General features: G+C 54.6%; 1 protein-coding gene across 1 annotated transcript; it reads right to left on the bottom strand.

Moving 5' to 3' along the window:
- Positions 1 to 1,030: 1,030 nt before the first annotated feature.
- On the bottom strand, positions 1,031 to 23,205 carry Sema7a (semaphorin 7A (JohnMiltonHagen blood group)). Its single transcript, XM_048423360.3, has 14 exons — positions 23,013 to 23,205; positions 9,713 to 9,855; positions 9,175 to 9,216; positions 8,752 to 8,844; positions 8,458 to 8,545; positions 8,198 to 8,308; positions 7,501 to 7,640; positions 6,800 to 6,984; positions 5,930 to 6,038; positions 5,641 to 5,839; positions 2,959 to 3,086; positions 2,618 to 2,772; positions 2,417 to 2,478; positions 1,031 to 2,068 (listed from the first exon to the last, which is right to left on the bottom strand). Exons 1-14 carry the CDS (start codon positions 23,188 to 23,190, stop codon positions 1,707 to 1,709), a joined length of 1,995 nt encoding a protein of 664 aa, XP_048279317.3. The 5' UTR covers positions 23,191 to 23,205; the 3' UTR covers positions 1,031 to 1,706.
- Between the last annotated feature and the right edge of the window lie 933 nt (positions 23,206 to 24,138).

The following is a 24,138-nucleotide window of genomic DNA, read 5'->3' as shown; positions in this document are numbered from 1 at the left end:
CTTTGGTCCTATCCTGGCCCCTCCAGCCTCTTTCACACAGCCTTCTAGCGTACCCTAAAGGTCCTCACTGGTCAGTTTCCCCTCTCAGATGGGTCCCTTGAAGATAGGGAGGCCTGGTAGCTGCCTCTGGAGCCATCCTGGCCAGGTCTCCCAGGGGAAGCAGTGGAAGCAGAGACTTGGAAAGTAAGCGGTTCAAGCTATGGGAGGAAAGGGCTGAAGGCTTGAGGTTTACTGAGTGGCTGCAAGTTCACCTCCCCCATTTCTGCCCCTCATTAGCTGAGGTCCTCTGAGTCTGCCTGCCAGCAGAATCACTTGGGAAAGCTGAGACAGTGATGCCCGCAGACAAGAGGCACAGAGTGACAAACAGGAGGCTCACCCCACTCAGCGCCACCGGCATGGAAGACAGGGAGCAGGCACAGGTAAATAAATAGCTTGTTTATTAGTAATATGTTACATTATTAAAGTGCATTGAGAAGAGATAAGGGACGGAAGCTGGAAGGCCCCCGGCCCCAGGCCCTACCCCAGACACAGCTGGAGAAGGGTCAGCTCTCTGCTGAAATCCATGGACTGGGGGCAGGGAGGCCCACTTGGAGAGCTCGGCCTGGGCCATCTCCACGGGAATTTTCACAGTTTAGCCTAAGTTAGGACATGTCCTGAGCTGAAGGTGGGAGGCTAGGAGCATGGAAGCACAGCCCCTGGGGAAGGGGGCTGAAGGGAAGGGAGGAGTCTCCCCCTGCCCCCCAACCCCCAATGCCAAGGGCAGAGTCCTGGAACCTCCCCCTGTGGACCCGGCTCCTCCTTCAAAATGACCACGGCAAATCTACCTAGGGCTCAGTTTTCTTCTTCGCTCTCCCTGTCTCCCTCACCCACCCCTCCCGTAACCACCCCACACTGGAGGCTCATGCCCTCAGACTGGGCTCTCAGGGCAGAGCCAGCTCATGCCACTCTCTTCAAACCCATGCCTGTCCCTGGACTCCAATTCCATCCCAGGGAGCCCCAGCCTGGGATCAGCCCCCACCCGCCCTTCCCAAGCCCTCCCTCTACCCGCCCCCCAGCATGTAGTTTTGGTATTTCATACAGATGCAGTCAGAAGTAGCTATACATGAAATAAGCCTAACATAAAAATAGAGCTTTTTCCGTCCTTCCGTCCGGAAAGCAAACATCCTTCAATAAACATGCAAGGCGCTGTCCGGTGGGACCCAGGCTGTGAGGGAGGTGCAGAGGAGCAGCCTGGGTCTGCAGGAACACTGGCCACCCAGCAGTGGGGCAGGGAAGGAAGCAGTTGGGCACAGTGGTCCCAAAGGACCCAGGCCTCGGCCCCAAGGTCCAGAGATGGGGGTCTCAGCTTCCTTCCCAAAGCCCACTGCCAGGCTGCTGGGCTCTCAGGCCAAGTGCATCGCTGCATGAAGTCAAGTGTGAGGAGATTTCGAAAAATAGTCTCAGGAAGATAAAGTCTGGGGTCACTGATGGCCCAGCTTCACAGTCGGTGCCTTCATTTTGCAGTCCCTCACTGTCCCTACCCCACCTGGGCCCCGGCAGCCGCCTGCGGCTGGACATCTCCAGGCCCTTTGTTCCCCACTGGATTATTTAGTACCCCTGGAAGAATCAGTGGACAACGAGCTCCCGGGCCAGCCGGCTGTGAGTGTGACTTATTTCTAGTACTCCTGGGCTAAAGAAGCCTGGGGTACACCAAGCTCCTAGAAGCCCTAGTGAACCAGCAGGCCAAGTATGAGTGTGGGCAGGACTCCCAGCCAGAAGGAGGCGGCCAGGGCCCGAGCACGGCCCATTAGCTGTTCCGCAAGGGCTCTGTCCTCAGGCAGCAGCTCCCAGTGCTGAGCCTCGCGGAGGTAGGAACCCTCTTGGGCCTCACAGCGGTAGTGGCCATACTGACGGGCCGTGAGGTTCTCGATGAAAAGGATGCAGCTAGGGCTTTGGTGGCCTGGCTCACAGCTCTGTTCCACATTCTCCTCATGGCGCCATAAGTAGGTGGCGTGGCGGGACTCCATGGGGCAGGTCAGGTAGTACCGAGAGTTTCGGGCCAGGGAAACCTTCTGCAGTGGGGCATCGTCTGCGGAAGTAAGGGAAACACGCATGAGGAAGGGTCAAGAGCACCTTGGGAGCCTCTGAGTTCTGCAGACGAGACTTCTAGAGCAAGGCTTCAAAAGGAACAGGGTGGAGAAGGGTGGATCCTGACTTTTAGGGGTTCATTTTTTTTGCATTCTCCCCCCCACCCATATCATGCCTCTCACAAGCACCCTGTATCATATCATGCGAGTTGCAAGTTCCCTCAGCAGGACACGGTACAGGGCCTCAGGTCAAGGCCATGCCTTCTGCAGATCAAGGGATCAAGGTAACTGAGGCGTAGCTCTGCTTTCTTCACCAGCCTGGGACCCAAGGGTAGGATTAAATGAGATACCTGGTTTGGGGTTGGGACAGTCTTTGTGTGGCTCAGCTGGGTTAACAGACTGCAGCACTGACCTAGAAGGAGGAGGAGCAGATATCAGCGGATGGGAGGCTGCAGCACAGCACCCCACTTATCCTCTTGTGACCCCAGAATCAGTGCCTCCCCATTCTCAGGTCCGCCTTTCCTTGGGGCAAAGGAATTTGTCCAAGGTACCGTTGGGAACTGTAGATAGACACGCAGTGGTCTTGGTCCCAGCCGCAGTAGGGATCTCGGGACATGAGGCAGCCATGGCAGCCCCCGCTGTAGACCTCACACATGTCCAGGGGTACCTGACTCACTTCCCACTGGGAGCTCACGTATAGCTTCCGCTGCAAAGAGAGCAAGGCTGGGTCAGGCCAGAGCCCTCCACTGAGTTCTCGACTCTTGAGGAGGGGTCCTGCCACCTTGGAGGTCCTTGAAAGGGCATGCAAACTGCAAACAGAGTATCCCTCTCCTCCCCTCCCCCCAGCTGTCTGGGTGGTCCCAAGGGTGCAAGGAAGGGTAGGACAGCTCACCCGGTCAGCATCCAATGATATGGCCTGGATGGCAGCTGCACGGTGGAAGGGCTGGATCTCCATGATGTTAAAGACGAAGCTGTGTCCCTGGTCCCCTGATTCCACCACCTTGTGAACAGTGCCCCTGTCTATGGGTAAGGAGCAGAGAAGAAGGTCAACGGATGGAAGCCCACATCAGCCAGACAGCATTCTTCAAGGCTGGGCTGCGAGGAAAAGACACTGGCGGGGAGGGTTTAGGAGTCATGGCTCAGGTGAGTGTCACAGGACTGGGGTAGGGTCGGGGGAGGACAGCTGAGTGAGAAGGAACATAGAGTCCAAGGGCAGCCTGGAAGTTTCCAAGGCTGATCTCAAAAGGCCATCCCCTCCATGAGTGCCCCCAATATGCCAAAGGCTTATTGGAGGCTGCACAATTAACAAGCGCGCTGGGATTGGCGCCTCACATCACCTTGGCTACCCCTTCCCTCCTCTGCCCTTTGAGGTAGTCGTTATCTCCTCTATTCTGCAGATAAGGAAAGGGAGGAGCTGAAAAGCTGCAATATTTGCTCAAGGTCACACAGATGGTGAACAGTGGGGAGCAAATTGGAGCCCAGATGGGTCAGAACCCCACCTCTGGCTTTTTTTAAACTTGCCTGCCTCTGAGGTACTTAGGGGATACACTGTCTTTAATTGTTTATTTTAGAAATAATTTTAGATTTTCAGAAAAGTTGCAGTGATAGTATAGAGTCCTTGCCTAGCCTTCTCCCAGTTTCCCCAGCTGAAGACCTTACATAACCAGAGGGAATTTGTCACAACTAAGCAATTGACACCAGTGAGTTCCTATTCGCTCAACTACAGACTTCATTTGGGATTCTTGGGTTTTTCCACTGATGTCCTTCTTTTGTTCCCGAAGTCAATCCAGGATTCCACGTTGCTCTTAGTCTTAAGGGATATTTTAATTTCTGTAAAAATCTTAGATCTGAAAAGAACCTTGAATTCCATATGAGGGTTCCCAAGGTCACATAACCAGACTGTCTGTCTCTCTCCGTTGGTACCTGTTGGGGACTAATGGGTATTCTGACCCTGGTCCTCCTAATCCCACCTCAACTGCTGTCCCAGTTTCTAGAATAGCCGCTTCCTTTTCTCTCTCCATCCCATTTCCCAGGGCATTATCTGCCCCAAAAAAGCAGTCAGATGATGTCTACCTGAGACAGTTCCTCTAGGCTCAGTGTTTGAACCGGCAGGCTTTGAGATGTGGCCAGACACTAGTTGGACCTGATAGGGCCCCAGACACAGCCCCTGCTCTCACCCCAGACACACAGACTCAGATACATACAGACAAGAAGACACACAACTAGTCCTCCATTGTAAGAGTTTCCAATCTCTGGTGAGGACCTAGAGAATTTTTTATTTTTATCTGGCCCCAATATTTCTAAATGCTGCAGACTCTAAACCGGTGTCTCTCCCATGGGCCACCAGGAAGATAAGAGATTCCCTCTCTGTTCCCTGAGTATGCTTGTAGCCCAGGCACGTAGGAAGGGAGTACCAGGGCTTCTTGGGCCCAAGTCCAGCCTTCCCCATCCTGCACTGTGTGACCTCCCTTCCCTTGTCCCCAATGTCCTGTGGGAAATTCCTCTCCTTGAGATTTCCAGGAGCCAAACAATGACCCAGGACTTTAGCCTCCAACCAGGCCAACGTGGCCAAGGAAGCCCCAAAGTGAAGCAGCAACAGGAAGCCACTTCAAAGAGTATGAACAATTGAGGGACGGGGCCTGGGCCCTGAAGAATGGTCCCAGAGGTGTGGGGTCCTTTCTAGTTTCCAGGAAGGCCTGTGGCCAGGCCCACAATGGTCTCCAAGGCTATTTTCATGACGCCACCCCTGTTTTGAACAAGACCTGAGATGAGGAGGTAGACACAAACTAAGCTCAGGGTGTCCAGAGGCTTTCTGGAACAAAGGAGCACCTCCAGGACATTCACTCAGCCTCCCGCAGGGAGGCCTCTCCAGGAAGGAAAAGGGAGATGCTATCTCAGGCCTCTATCAAGCTTTGCCTTCTGCAACTTCTTGCGTCCTACCAACTTTTCAAATGTTTCCTCTCGCCTGCATAGCCCCAAAGTCTAATGGAAGGCCCATGCTCCTTATTCTACAGGACAGAGGCTCCCAGGAGGCCCAGCGCTCAAGCCCCTCCCCCTACTCACCCCTCAGCTTTCCATGTCTCTTCTGGTTCCTTCTCCATTGAGAGAGACACCTGGGTCAGAGCTGTATCTGGCTTTGTTCATTCACCGTATTCCTGCCTCAAGCTCTAGTGCATGCTTTTCTCTTGACTCAGGAAGCTTCCCCTTTGCCTCACCTCCTCCAGGAAGCCCTCCCTCTCTGCCTGAGCGTCCACAGTTCAACACACTGGTAGCTCTGTCCACTCAATTCTCCGTTCACACCTAAAGGCCCAAGCAAATGTTACCTACAGGGTTCTTAACACCGTCCATAACTTTTGTTTTTCTTTTTGTTTTGCTGTTTTGTTTTAAACAGGGTCTCACTACATAGTGTGGGTTGGTCTGGAACTCACTTGGTAGACCAAGCTGGCCTTGAACTCACAGAGATCTGCCTACCTTTGCCTCTTGAGTAGTAAGATTAAAGGCATGCAGCATAACAGAGAATGGTTCTTATCTATTTTTACAAAGTAAATCAGAGAGTTCTGGGACAGCCCATCACCTGTGGTTAGATAAAGGACATGGAAGGTCTCTCTATTGCTGGCTTGCATGCGGTGGACGACCACCTTCTGGTAATGGTACTTAGAGTGGAACAATGGTGTCTTCAGTGGCCCCATGGGCTCCACCCTCTGTGCCACCTCTGGGTGACTATCAGCAACCTGGAAGGTTTCCGTTGGTATGGGTTGCTTTTTGGGGAGGCACTGGAAAAGAGAAAAGAAGTAGGTCAGTAGGAGACTGGGAGGTGGGACCAGGAAGGGCTGGGGTCGGGCCGTGGTTGGTCAACAGCTCACCATGCCGGGTCGAGGGTTGGGAAGGCCCATGTTATAGCCCTTGAGAGAAGAGGTACGGAAGACTCTGTCAATGTCACCAAGAGAATACACGCAAACAGCTGAGTAGTTCCTGCAAGGATATACAAGCCACCTTAGTAGGGGGCTCAGGATACACCCACCTCCACTTACCCTGGTCAGTCCCATGCCAGACAGAACACAATCACAGCCCTTGGCCTGCAAGCTCTGTGAGCCAGGACTGTTACTGAAGCAGAGCCCAGCGCCTAGCATATCATACAGGGGAGGAACAAAAGGAGGGAAGGAGGCTAGTTCAACTAAGTTCTTGCCACTGCAATCTAAAACCACAACCTTGGGTTCTGTTACAGCATCACGGAGTTCAAAGGTCACCTTTTCTAGTCCACCTAAAGAAAGAGGAACCCCACCACGGACTAAGTCATTCTCTGGGCCCTCCAGTCACAGGCTGCAGGGTGCTGAAGCCTCAAAGCCCCAACCTCCATGTCCTAACCAGTATGCAGCTCCATCCACACATTAGCCTGAGCAGGGTCCTTCTCCACCCCCAACACTTGTCTGCTTTGTTTTCAATCAATGAAACTGATTAAAGAGTGTGAATTATCAGGCAGTGTTTGAGCAGGTGTGATCTCACCCTGCACCCCAGGAGAGGGCTCTCAGCCTTTTCCAGGCCTAGTATCAGCTTTGAGCACACACATGCCAGGACACACAGGCAGGAATGAATCAGGGCCCAGGGCCACACACCATGTGCACAGAGGCAAAAACACAACAGGACACCCATCACATTGCCTACGACCACCACACCTAGTAACAGCTCAAGCCTTACGCCCGCTGTCTCCGCGAATGTCATTAACTACTCCTCACCAGGGGTTGGAGAAAACGCCATAGACCCTGGTGTCCCTCCACTGGCCACTGGGGTCAGGGAGCAAGAAGACATCCTGCAGCCGATTGAAGTTCCTGTTGGTGGCTGGGTCACTGCACACCAGCATGGCTTTCAGGAAGGTGTTCCACTTGGAAGCTGACAATGAACTCTCACCACCCTGGTCGCCCTGGAAGGACAGAAGACAGAAGATGCTCCTCAGTACTTGCCTGGGCTGCTTGACACACCAAAGACACCTGCTGCATCCAGGCTACTGAGAAGCGAGGCAGATTACCAGGGGCTGATACCTGTGGAGACTTAGACAAGCTTTCAGGTGGGCTCCAGCCTGATGTGCCAGAACCCACGTTGGGGTCTTACAGGTGAACATTCTCGGTCCCCCATAGCAAACATGATCAGACACATCTGCTACTTTCACCTATGCACACTTGTACAAAAATATACAATATAGCAAATCCACACAAACACACACACAGGTAAACACACAGGTACTTATGTACTCACACACTCGTATATCCAATATGTACAGACGCTAAACCACATTTATTTACAGGCACATGATAGCCTGTGCACACAAATTCCCACAGTGTCATGCATGCAAACACACACATATATGCACACTCACTCCTATTGTAGATATACAGGCACATTCTCACTCAGCCAGCCACCCCTCACATATCTGGCTCACCCTGCACAATTGGGCCACTCGGGACACATTGAGAGGAGCCTCTGGGTTCTTGTCAGGATTATCCTCCCGGAAGAAGTAGTAGATCTTATCATCATAGGCTTGGTCTTGGTGCACAATGGTGGCCTTGATGAACTGTGGGTCTGCCAAGGACATGGGTGATAGGGTATGAGGCCAGAAACTTGTGTGGGGTACGCATTAACTTTGCACACCTCTCCCAGATATATATGAACTGAGAACAGCACTGAAGGCCCCATGGGGCCCTCGATTCTAAAGCAATACCCCACACCTGTTATGTCCTCTTCTACAAAGATGTCATGGGCCCAGGAGCAATGACTTCATGCCTGGGGACTGCAGGAAAGCCCCTGGGGTGCCCATGTCACTTCTGCCTAATCAACAGAGCCCTAATGAGGAAGATGGGGCCCTCTGCCCAACACGGGCTCATGAGAAAGATGAACTTTGGCTCTTGAGCCTCATGCTAAGTCTGAGCTTTCCCTGTGTTTGTTCCCAGAATAATTCAGTCCTCTCTGGCCTCCACAGCCTTTTCTCTATGATTCTTCCTCTCCCACAACTCAAACTTCTCAGTCCTGGCTGTTCAGGTCTGTGCCTTTCAGGGAGTCCTCTTGAAATACATCAGGATAGAATCTGCCGTCCTGGACATTCGCACCCCTTGGTCCACCCTCAACCCAATCTGACTCACTCTGCATGACTGTATCACTTGTATACAGCTCACTCTCGCCCTGGATGCGGCGGAAACGAGGAATCTTCCCGTTGTATTCCTGCTTCCGGATGGTAGAGTACACTTCATCCCCTGGAATAGTAGGCAGACATGTGGGTAAGGGCAATAACTTCTATAAGTCCTTCTCCCAGGCTTGGGCCACTGAACAAGGGGCTGACCCTCCTACCCAGAGCCTGGTGCATTAGCCCCCTCCCAGGGCCCCTGTGGCAGTGCTGTTCTACCTTCAAACAGAACCAAGGAGTTCTCATCCGGGCTGAAGGGGGCATAGCCTTTCATCTCACCAAGTGACATCACCACACTGTCATTCACCTGGATGAGATCAGAGGTGCAGATGACCACGTGACCACCAGCCATTGCACCCTACAAGGGCCAGTTTCCCAGCCAGGACCCTATTCTCCCAGAGACTCTGCTCAGGGTAATGCCGGTCTCAGAATCCCCCATCTCTGTCTGGCCATGAAGGGCTGACACCAACCCAGGAAATGAGGGCTACTCAGGCACACGGGAAGGGTTCTCACCAAGTTCCAGCAGCTAGGCTTCCGGGCATTGGTGCCACAGACCAGCAGTCCATTTCCCCGCCTCTCTATGAGAGTGATATAGTTCTCGCAGTCCTGTGTGGGGTTAGGAGACTATTAGGTGGGTGGGAGTCGCTGCCAGTCCCAGCAGACACTAAGACCCTCAGTCTTAGGAAAGAAGATATCCAAAAGGGCCGATAGCAGCCACCTAGGCCAGCTGACTCTCTCCCCACTGTGAACAAGGCCAATGTTGGGGGCCCATGTCTCCTCCTCTGACTAGGGGCCCTAAGACTGAACCAAACTCCCCCAACTCCACAAATCTGGAGAATACAAGGCAAAGCAATGTTCCCTCCCTTCCTCCAACTCTCAGGATCTCTTTCTTCGCAGGGGGCCCGGCTTTCCCCATGGTCTGTCCCTCCCGCTCACCTGCTTGTCCTGGCAGGACCCCTTCGGAGAGCCGATGTTCACCTGGAGGAGCGGGAGAAGCATTAGCCCCTCTTCGAGGGATGAGATTGTCCCTGAAATGCTGTCCATGCAGTCACAGGACAAGCCCTGGATGAGACTATTATTCTCATCTTCCAGGAAAGTAATTGAGACTTGGCGAGGGTAAGCAGATTTGCCAAGGTCATACAGGCTCTTTGTGTGATACCAGGGAGTAGAGCCTAGCAATTGCAAAAGGCAGGTTATGGGTTCCGGAATCCAGCTTCCCAGCCTGGCTTCCCCCATCAGCACTACCTGCCTGGCCATGTGTGTTAGCTCCCGGCTTTTCTCCTCATACCCTGACTCCACTCCAATGTGGACTACCTACAGAAGCTTCCCCAGGAATCGTGTGTGAGGTTATGGAGATAGAAGGGCCTGTGTAGAAAGATGTGCCAGCTCCTTCACACTCCCTAGGGGCCCTTACCAGGACCAGAAGCCTGGGATGAGGAAAGGGAAGGGGAGGGCCGAGGAGACCCAAGCTCACCGTGCGCACAGAGGCGTTCTTGCCCTCGGGGAAGTTGAAGAGGTAGACCTTGCCACGTCCACCCACCCATACAGAGAAGCTGCCCGGCTCATGGAAAAGCACGGTGTGGGGCTCAGGCTGGCCAAAGTCCACATGGTCCTGCCCTGTGCATGAAAGAGAAAAACACCCTGAGCTAGAGAACCCTTGAGCTTCCACAGGCATACCAAACTGTCGGTTAACTGATGCTCCAAGCTCAGGACGCTGAGGCTCAGAGAGCCTGATGTAAAGAAGGCCCCAGTGGGCTCCAGAAACCACGTGTCCACACCCAAAGTCACGGTCCTTTCCCCACAGTGTGTGTTTTCTCAGAGTGAGGGGCATTTTAGGGACCCCGGGGAGAGCAGATGCCTTTCCCAAACACACACACATTCCTGAGAAGCTGGGCAGGTATGGGAAGACCATCAGCTCTGTCCTGTGAAGGAATCTGCAGGCTGGTTCATCTCACTCTCAGCCTTTCCAGAAGCAAACAGCACCCCACTTAGAGTCCCAATTCCCAGGCAACCATTTCATTCACTACTCCAAATCTTCCTTTGAGAAGTTGTCTCTAACCCCTCCTGGCTTACCCTCCAGCCCTTAGTGGGCACCATTACAGCCCTGGAGCAAATCTCAACATCCATTCCTCCCCATTATACAGTATCATACAGTCGGGAAAGCAGACCAAGGAACAGACAGCCCAAGAATACATGAAAGTGGGTGGGTAGCACCCCTAAACCAACACTCCTGCTTCTGTCTCCTAAGCTAACCTTTAGCCTGATTTCATCCACTCAGATGCCAGTTCCTTCTGGGGCTCTCTTTCCCAGCAACTTGGGGACAGGGGACCTTCAAAAAGTACAGCCTATGCCTTTCAGCAGAGGGCTGACCAGGGCAGTTTTTGCCCAAAAAAAGAAACTGTCTACAGCCGCCACCTCCAGAGAGAAGCTGTCTCATCTCTAAGGACATTGTTGAGGTTGTCCTGGTTGCAGGACTAAATTACAGGGATGGGATGGCCTATGGCTATGCCTTGGGCACTCAACCATAGCCTCTGTCCCCTGACTTCTGATTAGCCTGGGCCTCACCCCGGAATCTGGTCTAACCACTGTTTTTTCAGCTGCCGCAAACTCTGAGACAGCCAGCTTGGCAGTAACACCCAGGCAGGACATGACCCAGTCGAAGCAGAAACAAACCTGCCGGTTCCTCAAGGTCTGTCCTACATCCTCCTTGCTGCCACTTAAGCCATTGCTACTGATCCTGCATCCATCCGGAGCAAGGAATGGGAAGAACATACAGCGTACGACTCGTTCCCTCGTTCCCTATCCTGAACACACGCTTCTTCACAGCCAAGTGATCCCAGACAGACAGTGGGGGTCATTCAAATTCTGCAACTCTGCTGTGGCCTGGCTCACTGTGTAGAGGAGGAAAAGGAGGCCCCCTGAGGGACAAGGCTGGCTGGCCCAAGGTCACATCAGCAAGCAGGACAGATTGGTTCACCCAGACGGTATCAGTTCTCAAGAACATTCCTGGAGATGTGAGCCTGGCTGGCTACTGAGTGAACTGCTGAGTCCGCTGGCCTCTGACTGGCCTGACTCTCCTGGGGCCACGCCACCAACAGCCTGATCTGGCAATGCGGGTGGGAGTAGGGGGAGGACCAGTCAGACACCCTACCTCTTATACCCTGGACCCCAAAGCTGCCTCTCATTAGCCCCAGATGCGCAGAGCAGGGGCTGAGAGTCCAGCTCTGTGCTGCTGTCCGGACAGAGGTGCTTAATGGTGGCAGATCCTGGGCACTGGCCTCTAGCTCTCTTCCAGCTGGGATAAAACCGTAAAGCTGGGGTCAGCAGCTGGCGGACGCTCGGTCTCTCCGACTCACAGCTCTCCTTTCACCCACAGCCTGAGCAGCAACCTGAGCAGCAAGTTCCAGGCGGCACAGATCCCCTTCCACTTCCCGGACATGCAGTCCAGGGGGCGGGGGAAAGGGCCATATCTGTACCTGGGGATGTTGGGCTATTGAGACCCACAGCCCCAATGTCAAGGGAAAGAAACACTCGCAGGCCGGGTTGACCACCAGTCTCCTTAGCTCCTGAGCACCTGGATCAAGATCACACCCCTAGGCCTCAGAGAAGAGCCAGGCAAGGCGAATGTGCAAGTCTGGGGAAAGGCAGCAGCGGGGACCATGGAGGGAGCCTTTGTCTTGGAGGTAGCAGGGCTGTGGGAAGCAGTCCTGAAAGAGTCAGAGGCACCAAGGACTAAGTATGAAGGGGATACTTGGCTTTCCTCAGAAGTATAGGTATGAGGCACCCATACCACAGAAAGCTCACTAAGCAGATGCTCCCAGGAGGGAGCTCGGGTTGCTTCCCAAAAGACCCACAGAGACTATGAAGGTCAGGGGACAGTGTCAGCAGCTGAGTAAGGCCAGCACTCCATTGATCTGTGAGCCTGGTCCTCTCAAACCCTGGCAAAGTCAGCGTGGGGGAAGGCAGGGCCCATTTTACAGAACAAACGGGAGCTCCTAAGCTCTGCCAATGACTCTCATCAGCCCTCCAATGACTCTCAGGTTCCTGTCCCTCCCAGATCTGTGTCTGGTGATGTGTTACGGACTAGGGGAGGAAGGGGATGGCACCAGCTCAGCCCAAGGACAAGACCTTGGCCGATTCTCCACCCCTGCCCCAGCCCAGGCTCCCGCACTGCCTGAGGCCCTCAAAGGGCCTGATTGTGCCCGGGAAGTGTCAGGGCAGCAGTTCCATGAATACATGAAAGGAAGCTTTGTTCAGGTCCGCAGGAGCGGGGGCTGGGGGCTCTGGGCAGGAGGGCTGCCTGGAAGTGAAGGCAGCAGCAAGCCCTCATGGCAAGGATCACCTCAAAGAGAGCTAGGCCAGGCCCTGCCTAGGTGGGGCTGAGCAAGTTGGAGTCTACCTTTAAAAGGTTGAGGCTCAGTGTTTCCATACCTAAACACTTTCTTTTTGCTGTCTTGTGAAATCGAAGATATGGGGAGACAGATAAAAGCTGGGTTGGCCAGGAATGGGGAAGGGCTGTGCAGCAAAGATGGGGAAGCTGACCGTGAGGCAGGTATAGAGGACAGAGGCCACGGGCCACATGCTGCCGCCTGACAGAGAACTAATGAAAGAAGAATCCAGGTTAGGCCTCAGTGGTGGGGCTCCAGCTAACCCAAGGACATACTGACCCACTGCCCATCAGCCTCCCCTACTGCCTGCTACCAAGGAGCAGGGCCAGGAGTGGGAAAGTCTCCCATCCTCTGGCAGTCCCCCACCTCCCACCTCCTGGCTCCCCCTGCTTCCTTTCCATCCTGTGTGTCTAAAAGGAGCACCGTCTGGCACCGTGTCTCCCCCCTCACTCCCCGGCCTGACGCATTAGTGGCTGACTAAGTGGTAGCTAAAAGCTCCCAGAATAACCAGGGGTTCAGGCAGGGGAGGGGGCTAGGGGCACACAGAGAGGACATGGCCTGAAGGCAGGCTAGGCACAAGAAAGGCCACCTCCACCCCATGTGACTCAGAGCCAATCCTGGCTCTCCTGAGCAAAGCAAGAACATCCCTAGGCTGTCCCATACCTAGCTGAACTCCATGGTTCGTCCCTAAGTCCCCGCCTCCTCATGGTATAGGGTTCATAAAGCCTAGCCCCAGTTCTAGCCAAATATAAGTGCTGGGAAGATGGACTAGGGGATGTGACCCCATGCAGACGCAGCACCCCTGCCAGGGTGCCAATGAGGCCTTGCTTCTGTTGAGGGGGGGAATCAGGCTTGAATTCCTTCTGGGAACCACTCCGCCATCACTGTCCCAACAGCTGACCGACTATAGGAAGTACGGGTGTTTCCTTTGGAAGCGGTGGGTTTTCTCACAGCATGTCTGCCTAATGAAGGATCTGCCCTGCTCTCATTCACTCGGGATGCTGTTGCCATCTGGTTCTGTCCTCCCCATAGCCTGGATGCTTGTGAAAGGGGGAGGGAGGGTGAGAAGGGTGGAGTGAGGGGTACCGTCCACAAAAGGAACAACAAGGGCCGGTCCTTGACCCACTGAACCCATCAGCCTTGAATGCTGACCTCCAAAAGCCCTTGGAAAGTGGACAGAGAATGGCAAGAATGTGGGCATCCCAGTAGGGAATGCCTGAGTCAAGTTGCCAAGGAGCAGGAGCTTAGCCAACCACAGACTGGGGACCCAGCCATATCTGGCAGGGACCTCCTCCCACACTTGTGTCTCATTTTGCATTTACGGGTTCACTCACAACCTCACCTGACCACACAATGGCAGAGAAAAGAACAAAGAGCCGTGTGGTGCTCAGGAACCAGCCTGCAGACTCTCTGCCCTTTGGAATATCACTATCCAAACAATCACCAAGCTAGGAGACTCGGAGGCTAGGGAGGCTATGCCACTGGCCCAAAGGAGGCCCAGGGAGGCTCACAGACTTGGGTACCCGTCATGCCACTGCATCTCTCAAGAACCACACTCAGGGCTTCTTTAAGAGAACAATGTGAAGAAGAAGAAAAACTGCCCCCTCCCATTTCTCTGCATCACCCTCTTCTTAGCCATCCCTCTCCCGACTCACCAGCCACAGAATCACTAACTTGATGAATGAAGGGAATCATTCACTCACCTCCCTGATCTCCCAATGGGCTTTGGTGACCCAAAGGCATGAACAATGAATGGAACTGTGGGTGCTGAGAAGGGCGGTGAAGAGAAACCCTTCCACTGGTGGCAGAAACCCAGGGACAAATGTTTCATTGGCTCTGCCTCTAATAATGGCCAGGAAAGAAAGGCCATTTCCAGATGGCACCGACCTGGTGCTAAGAGCAGATTATGGTTACTATCAGGTTCCTGGCAACACCTGTGCAGGGCTGGGCTCTGACAGCTGCCAGACAAGTGCTGTGCCAACACAGGTGGCAAGGCTCTGATGTGGCAGTCACCCTCGTAGAGGAATGAGACACCCACCCTTATTATCAGCAAGCTGTAAGTCACAGCCTACACCCACTGCCAAGGTCAGCCATGAGTATGTCTGAGGGTGTCTCAGGTGTTGATTCAGGCTTGGCTCTAAGGCACCTCCCACCGTCTTTGGCATCCAAGCAGCTGATTGTGGTTGTGAGCTGGGGCAGGGCCTTCCTGAGTTCAGTGTCACCTTCTGTGGCTGGTGGGGATGGGGGTTACTGGTTTGTTGTGGCCTGGGTTTTATGACCCATCATAATTCCAGGAACAAACACAAAACCGTCAAGACTAAGCTCACGTCGTTTGGGGAAAATATGAGCCTATGCGTACTGAAGGAGTCAGGTGCAGCCTTCTGAAAGTAGAGAGACAGTAGTAACAGCATCCTCATCTGCTTCCACTGGCTAGCCCAACAAGTCCCCACCACCCTGCAAAGAAGGCAAGGCAAAGGTCTGCATCTCCATTCGACAGAGAGGAAAACTAAGGCCCTTCCCAAGCCACCAAGGGCTGGGATCGCTTGCATACATCACTGTGACCAGAGGATCAGAGGGCTTCGCTGCTGGACAAGGGAGTTGGGACAAAGCTCTGATGAGAAGTACACTGGGGGAGGGGGAGTTGAACTGAGCAGGAGTCAAGGGCTCAGGTGGAAATGGAAGGCATTCACAGAGCCCAATCAGAGTGAAGAGGGGCTTCTAAGCTCAACCCCAGGAAAGGCAGGAAGCCCAGAGCCAACGCCACACCATATCTAACTCCTATCCATTCTTTGGCCCAGCAGATTCCCAAAGCCCTAAAGGTCAGCTAATGGCTACTTCGAAGCAGAGAATGGGCAAAAGTAGAGAGTCTGTTCTTGGGCCCAGAGCCCGGGCTGGGGTGGCAGGGAGGCAGAGGACGGCTACCTCAGGCCAGCAGGGAGGGAGACAGGTGGAAGGCTGTGGTGAAACAGAAGGTTCCCAGCCTCAGCTTTAGCCTGGACCAGCAGGGGACACAGTATGAGGGCAACCAGCCAGCATAGCCCGTTAAGGAGAACTGGCAGGGGCTGGGGTGCCAGAAATGCATTCCAGGAGAAACCAGAGATGCTGCAGGAGGAGGAGGAGAACGGAGACAGGGGAAAGGGCGACAATGATGCGTGGGGCTAGCCCTAAGCCCAGCGCTTCAGAAACACCGTCTATCTGCCAGGTACTAGCCTAAGTGATTTTTAGACCTATTAACTTGTTAGTCGTATGCTCCCTAGTCTCTTATTATCTTTGTTTCACAGATAAGGGGTATGAGGCACAGAGAAGCTAAGCGACACATCCAGCGTCACACAGCAGGGGGGTGCAGTAGAGTAGAGGTTGTTGACACTCCTTCCAGACTAACTCTGGAACCTGGGCTTGGATGGACTTCCGGGGCAGTCCTTTCTATACAGCCAAGGAGACCAAAGCCGAGGGAGACTAGAGCCCGGCAAAAGCTACTTGTCACCAGACGCCTGACCTCTCTACCGTGACAGCTTGATGAATGTGTGAGTGAGCGTGAGTACATGCAGGTGCAGGTGGAGCAGGAATATAGGGCGCAGTGTGTCACCTTCCCCCTAAATGCTAGCCAGTATGACTAACTGGAAAGTTAAGTTTCCCGGGTTCTCCGTCTCTAATAGGAAACTTTGGGGCTGGGTTTACACACCAGCCCTTCTCTACCACATACCCACACAGGTTCCTGGCCAGCCAGCACTCACTAAAACACTCTTCTCCACCCTGGCTCTAACCAGGAACTCACCACAGCTCTCAGTTGCCATCCCAGCAGGGCCCAGTTCCCCAAAGCAGGGCCGTCAAGGCTCACCTATCTCCGAGCATCCATCCCCACTACGGCTGATTCCCATCTCCACACAGCCCACGCTCACTGCCCTTGTCCGTTCTCTGCTGCGCGTGGATCTCATCTGTCCTAGCTCCGGGAAGCGTTCCAGGCCGCTGCAGCCCTCACTACGCTGCCCTGTACTCCCTGACTGTGCTCCAGCCACCATTTGCTCTTCTCTTAGATGACACTGTGTCTGGTGGGATTTCACCTGAGGTGTGGGGTACTGTGAAGAAGGGTCTATCGTCCATTGCCAGGGCTGGACAAGGTAGCGTCGTTCAGAAGGTAGGAAGGAGCAGCCTCCTGCTACTCTTCAGAGGAGCAGACATCTCAGAAGAGGTTCCTGGGCCATCTATGGGGTGCAGTGTTTATCACGGTGACTTTACTTGGTAGGCTGAGCCAGAGGGAGAGCAGCAGCTATACCAGGTTCTGTGTCCCCACCCCCTTGCTCTAGCCTGGCTCCTTCCTTCCCCTCTCCTTTATCGCATCACCCACACCAGCTTTCAGTTGCAGTCTTGGCTGTGCACTCCTGACTTCCCAGGGGCCCCTTTTCCATCACAGGCAAGAGCCCTACCCCTTAGTCACTAACTGCTCCCTGGGGGCAAGCACAGGGTTTCTTTTGCTTTCAATTTCCCAGGAGCTGAATCCAGGTGCAGGCAGGGGTCAAGGGCTGGCTGCCCTCTACAGTGAGGGTCCCCAGGATGCTGGCCCAAAGCCCGGGGTCTTGATTAGAAGCAGGGGTTCAGGATGCCCCACAGGATCAGCCTAATCCCCAGGCTGCTGTGGCGGTTAAACCCAGATTAGCCTAAACCATGACACAGAGCAACCTGCCCCCTGAGACCTAAACTCTGCTCAGCAAAGGCCAGACATGAGGTACAGGAGCGGGGTCCAAATCTGAGGGTCTAAAGGGAGTGTGTGGTCTTGGTGGATGTGGACAGAAAGTCTCTGGGCTCAGTTACACTGGCCAAGGAGGTAACAAGCTTTGGAAGTTCCCCACCTAGAAAAGCATGGGGGTAGATGGGACATTGGGAAGGGACAGACAGCTGGGCCACCAAGTCAGCTCAGAGCAGAAAACGCAGCTCAAACTCCAGCTCTCCCTATTTTGCTAGTGACCGCGAGCCAGTTCTGCCATCTCTGGGCCTTAGTTTCCCCATCTGGGGCTGAAGTGGTTAGCCGCTTCTCTTTGACATTTTTTTTTTCTCACACCTTGAGCTCTGTCTGTGTTGTCAAGCTGGGTAAGCTGAGGACAACTCAGAAGGTTCCTTAATGAAACCGAGAAAAAACTGACAGGGAGAAGGGGGATTGAGGAGGAGGGTAGGAATGGGGCAGAGAAGCAGCTCTGAGGCAGCAGCGGCTGCTGGGGAGAAAAGGAGAGAAGGGCCACGGGGTCCCCATCAGGCTCAATAGACTGTCACAGAGGAGCGGAGGGACCCTGAAGAGGGCAGAGTACAATCTACACATGGGACAGTGGGGGCCAAGGCCTGCTGGAGGAAAGCTCTTGAAGAACCTTCCCTTGTAGGAGGGCAGCAACTTGGGACCTTGGCTGACTATCTCTATGGAGCCGGGACTGTGGCCCTTTACTTTCTCCTTTCTCCCCATCTGCCTGGTTCACTGAGAGCCAAATGGTCATACACCTGGCAGCCAGGCGTCCTTGCAAGGCCAGGGCAGATCAAGAGTCATGTCTCCTATCCCAAAAGAGGAGACAGGCCTCTGGGATAACCAAAAAAGGAAACTAAGAAAAGCAGAAGCCTTTTGGAGCAACTAGCAAGAGGTAAGGGAAGTACGGTCAGTCTCTTATGACACAGCCACCCTAAATGGGGTACAATGAGGGGGTGTAGAATGACGATATAGGCCAGGATGTCAGCTGAGACTCCAGCAGGAAACTCTGGGGCCATCCATTCTCATGACTGCCCCCTGCAGGATGGGCCTCTCAGCCCACCTGGTCTGGTACGCCTCAAGGAGAAGTAAGTGAACAGCTTATTCTGTTTCTCCCACGTGTAGAGAAACTCATTTTCAACCCAGAAGATTATCTGTTCTCAAAAGCTTCCCCTAGAAGGGGAAGCTGGTCAGAGGAATCGTGTCTGCCCTGTCCGCAATACAGGGCTTGGATACAACGGGATTTCTCCTGCCTCAGAGGGCACGCAGAGAAAGGGCATGGCAGGTCTCCTACCTGAAGAACCTTCCTCATAGTCAGGAGTGGATGGGGAAGGTCCTAGTGTCCCTGGACCCCACCACGACTTCCCTCAGGAACCTGGGACAGGCTTGCCTGCCACTGTCTCTCTCCAGAAGACTGCCCAAGCAGGACAAGTGGCCAAGCTCAGATATTATCCCCTTCAAGAAACCTTGCTGAAGCCAGTGTATGATGTACGTGCCTTTAGTGTGAGGCGAAGACAGGTGGATTTCTGGGAGTTTAAGGCCAGCCTGGACTACATAGAAAGTTCTAGGCTATCCAGGGCTACACTGTGAGAGTCTGGAGAGAGAGAGAGAGAGACAGAGAGAGAGAGAGAGACAGACACACACACACACAGAGAGAGAGAGAGAGAGAGAGAGAGAGAGAGAGAGAGAGAGAGAAAGAGAAAGGGAGAGAGCTTGCTGGACCCCTGGCCAAAGCTGACTCAACACTGTCAAACAAGTACTTCTTTTGCCCTTCCTCATCCAGCCAACTCCTGTCTCTGCCATGTCAGCTTTGCCACTTCATCTAGAAAGCCGGCTGACTAGCAGACTTCCTCAGCCCCCATAGCCACCCTGTGCTCTAGGTCCTGTCACATCCCTCCAGTGTCTGTACTGGTCTATCTGCTCACTCTCCCTATCTACAAGGACACCAACTCATTGAATTTCTCTGCTGGACCCTCATGCCCAATCCCAGAACCAGCACAAAGCCAGACTTAGAAAAAGCCTGTTGAATGTGTCTCCACCCTTGAGGCCATAAGCCAAAAGGCCATTCCCTGCAACTGACCCTTGACTTCCGGCCCATGATGGAAAAAAGAAGAAGGATACAAGACTCCAGATTTCCCCTGACCATCCACCCGGAGTTTTAGTCACTTAACACTAGGATCTGAATGGGCCACCTCGGTCTCTGCTCCGCCCTCCTCGTCCAGAGCAAAGGAACCTGGAGGTATTATAGTCCAGCAGTGAATGAGGTATTACAGACATTACCTCTCACTGTTTTGGACATCTGAGGAAACTGAGGTTCAGAAAAAAGGCAAGGACGCCCCCAAAGACACAGAGCAAATGAAGCCAGAACAATTAGGCCAGAACCAGGCTTCTGACTTTCCACCCATTTCTACCCAAGGTGCCAGAGTCAACTTGGACCTGTTCCATCATCTCTCTGCAGCCCCACCCCCAACACCCGCTCTCAGAATCTTCAGTGCTCAGCACAGACCCATCACAAAACTTAACAAGGAGCTTCTGGGGACATCACCAAGCATCTCCTTCAGCTTAGGAAACTCCCTTTCCTTTTGGGGATTGCCCCCCCCCCAGTTCTGCAAGGGGGGTTCACCTTGAAGGTGATGAATTCATCTAAGTCCCCAAGAGGACAGGGATTTCCACTGGAAATGCTGATGCTTGGGGAGCCCCAGCAGTGACCTCATCCCCTGGAGGAGGTGATAACAACCCCCCTTACCCTGGGGAGCCGCCCCTTAATGGCTATACAACAGCTCCCAAGTCAACAATAACATCCTGTTGTTTAATTGGGCCAGGGCGGGAAGAACCAGCTGGGCAGGTAGACTGGAGACTCGACTGTTTGCCTTCTGTGGACAGGCTCGCTCGCTCTGACGGGGGAGTCATGACCTCCGTGGGCTTCTCCTCCAGTTATTGGTGGAGCAGGGGAAGAGTACATGGCATACACAAGCATGCAGGCCTCCTGCCACCCTCCATCCTCACCTGCCACTCACTCATCTCCTACCCCCACCCCCGACCTGCCCCAACCCCCCCCCTCCCGGAAGATCAGAGTCACACATTTACATTGCCAACTGTAACTCTGTAACTCATGTTGCTAAATGTAACTCATGTGCTAGTGATGCGCTATGGGGACATCCTCAGAGCTCTTCCTGCTCGGGTAACCTCTGGGGGTCAAAGACAGGTGCAGAGTTCAAGGATACCCAGCAGTCTGCAATGGAACACCCTTCTCCTGGTCCACGCTGTTCTGCACCAGGCGTTCATCTGGTTGCAAAGGCAGCAACTCTCTTAACAACTGCAGTCTGGGACCCTCTCAGAATTCCCTATTTTAATCTTTTCCCTAAGGCTTGGAATGAGGGTGGGGGGTCCAAGCAAAGAAAATAAAGACATTTCTATACCTATCCAGTCCCTATTCTGTCTTGATCCAAAACTAAAATCTAAATATATGTCCTGTAGAGAAATGGCTATAGGGCTATCACCATCCCTAGGTCTAGTCATCCCTAAAGATTCCTGTCCCATCCACTAGTAGACAGAGCCCTAGGCGTATTGTAGATCTTGGGAAGGTCTCCCTCTCATTCCACGCCTGGGTTGGCCCTATCCAATCTCCCTACTATCCGACTGCCATGTGTTACCCCATAGGAGGCAGGAGGCAGCTGTCAGTCGGGCACACTATCACCAGCTGGTGGCCCTAGGGGGTGGGGGGGCAGGTGAATGGCAGGGCCTGTCTGGTCAGTGGGGCACCTGGCACTTGTGAAGGAGATTGCAGACTGTCCTTGGACAAGATTGGTGAGTGTCTGGTGGATCCCAGCCAGAAGGGGTCAATAGTGCATTACCAGTGTGGTCACAGCCGTGAAGAGCAAGCAAGGGAAGCAGGGCATAGGATGGGCTGGCAGCTTGAAAAGCGGGTAAGAGGGCTGAAAGCAGCTTTAAATAGCCTCAGGGTAAGTAAGGACTAAGTGCCAGGGATAGAAAGGTATGCATTAAGTACTAACAAGTGGCTGTGCATTAAGTATGCGGTGGGGAGGTCAAGCAAGGAATTGGGGGGACAAGCGCAATCAAATGAAAGGAGTTTGGTATAGAGGGAGATTCCAGAACACTCAGACACAGCCATTTATCTCCTCCGGAGTACTCATGTACTATGCTGTCCAAGACACAAGGGGAGAGGGGCAAGGTAAAATGCTGGCGGGACAGAGGAAAAGAGACTAAGTGGGTACAAATGCGGGGTGTGCAGATGTCCAGAGCTCCAGCTAAGCTGTTCTTCTTCCATCTCTGGCTGAGTGGCGAGTTGGAGACCAGACTACTCATTTATGGTTGGAGACGCATCTAAATCCTTCTCTTCTCCCTAAGTCTGGACCAGGACAGGTTCAGAGTCAGATCTGAGCCCCCACCTGCACAATGAGCGCCCACACTGCCCAGTGACCTTGGGCAAGTCACACTCTCTCAGCTGCTGCGGCAGTTCGGGTCACTCATTTTATGTGGGTTCCCCCATACCCTGCTAAGAATACCTGCCCCAGATAATGTTCAGACTTCCGCAATCCCTGAAAACTGCCAAGGCATCAAAGGGTTCCCAGTAGGGACAGACAGGACCAGTACCACCACCACCACCCCCAGCCCCCGTCTGAGTCTCCCTTTACCACTAGGGGAGGGGCTGCAGAGACGCCAAATTTGGGTACAGAGCTGAGTTTGCCTGGGGGCGGGGAGGCGTTTGTGTGCAATGCAGGGGAGGGGAGCTCCGTCCCTAGCGGCAGAAAGCCTCCAAATCCAACCTAGCCAGCTTTCTGTCCCACTGTACAGAGGTCTGAACTGAGATGCCCCAGGGGAAGACTCCAGTCTGTCAGGTTCTCATATTCACCACAGCCCTAAGGCTGCACACCCCTCCCTATATATGCCGCTTGGGGGTCCCAATGGCCTCGCCCCACCCAATGGGCACTATCCTCCTCCTCGTGCTAGCGCCAATTTCTGGTGACAACTGCCACGTGCGGGCAAGGGGGGAGCGGCTGGTCCCAGCATTAAGGAGACAGCGCCCAGGTGCCCCGAGCCCCAGCACTGCACCTTGTCCCGGATAGCCGCAGGGTGCCCACCCCCTTGCCTGGCCCGCGCTCCGGGCCGGGGCGGGGGCGGGGGCAGGCGGCGGGGTCTTTGTTCCCGCAGCCCGAGCGCAGCAGCGGCGGCAATGGGTCCGCGCCCCCTTCACCAGCCCAGCCTGAGCCCCGCGTGCCAGCAGAGCCCGCAGCTCGCAAGGAGGGGTTTGGGGTGAGGAAGCTGGCCCGGGGAAGGAAGGGTCCTGCATAGTGGACCCCGCGACGAAGAGCCAAAGCGAACCTTGGCGAGGCAGGGGCCCGCAACCTCCCCCCGCGCTCAGGCGCTGCGGCTCGGGCTCGGAGCTGCCGTTGGACTTGGAGCGCCACTTAGCCGGGCCCGGGCCCCAGACGCTCGCTCGCAAGCTGCAGCGCTCCAGCCCGCTCCGGCGTGACAGGACGCACACTCACATACAGTCACCCGGACCCACACGCTCCCTCCGGGGCCAGCCCAAGACCTGCAGAGCTGCGCACACGCACTCTCTATGGGTGCCGCACACTCCGCACCCTCCCTGCACAGCGTCCGATCCCGCGCCCCGCCGGCCGCGCGGCGCCGCCTACCTTTCCAGACGGCGGAGATGCGGGGTCCGCTCCTCGAGTGGCCTTGGGCGGAGGCGGCGGCCACCCAGAACAGCAGCAGCAGTCGCTGCCGCAGCGGGAGCCCGAACCGAGTCGGCGGGCTGAGGACGCGGGCGCGCGGTGCGCTGGGGGCGGCACGTCCGGGAGGAGGAGGCGTCATCCCGCAGCCCCGGAGCGACAGCGGCAAGCAGCCGAGACTGAGCCAGCGCCCGGCCGCAGGCAGAACCTAGCGCCAGGAGGCGGAGTCAAGCGCCTGACCCCACCCCACCCCTCCCCCCGCCCCTCGCAGCCTTTTCTAGCTTTGCCGGTGGCCCCTAGCTTGTTCTGGGCCGGCTGCTAGGAGAATCTTTGCCACCCGCTCTCAAGCAACTCCACTGGGAGAACCCAGCTGCTACGAAGAAGACAGACTTGTGATCTGCCATGAGGAGCAGGCTCCATCCCTCCTCTGGGCTTCAGTTCCCCTTCCCTCGCCCCAGTGGAAGGAGAGGCCTTGGAAATCTATAAGGACCTCTGAGCGCATGGATGAGTCTAACACCGGACAACCTAGCTAACTGGTTTGTAGTCAGAGAGCCATTCTCAGAGAATGGCTTGCCGGAGTGGGTCCCAGCTCTCTGCTGATCCTATCAGCCCGGAGAAAGAGGTTTTCCTCTGTGGAGGAGACAGAGGAGGTGGATGCTGTGTGGGGTGCCCACAACGCCCCACTATTGCTCTGCCTGAAAGAACACTGGGAATTTTTCATCTTGGCCTGACTCCCTCCTCTCCCTCTCCTTTCTCCTCCCTTCCCCAGCCAGCAGCCTTCTGGGCTGCCTCCCCCCAGCCAGCTGGTGTATGCTCAGAAAATCCAAACTCATTTCCATGTGAGCTGAGGGGGATATAATTAGGAAGGCCCCTTCCCCAAGAAGAGCGTGAGGGGCACATCCTGCATGCCCAAGACTCACAGTCAGCGAGGCAAGGTCAGATCATTTGAAGGCATCACTTTCTCTGCCTAAGGCTCAGCTACCTACCAAGGGCAACCTGATGACTCAGTGATGGTGGCGCCCTCAGAGGGTCCAAGCCACAGTCCCTCTGCAGTCACTTGAACAGCCCAGGGAACTCTGTCATTAGCTTA

This window comes from Myodes glareolus, chromosome 4 (assembly GCF_982192425.1).
Source record: "Myodes glareolus chromosome 4, mMyoGla1.1, whole genome shotgun sequence".
NCBI classification, from domain to species: domain Eukaryota; kingdom Metazoa; phylum Chordata; class Mammalia; order Rodentia; family Cricetidae; genus Myodes; species Myodes glareolus.
Note: the sequence above shows the minus strand (reverse complement) of the source record. Positions and strands in the feature narration are given on the sequence as shown.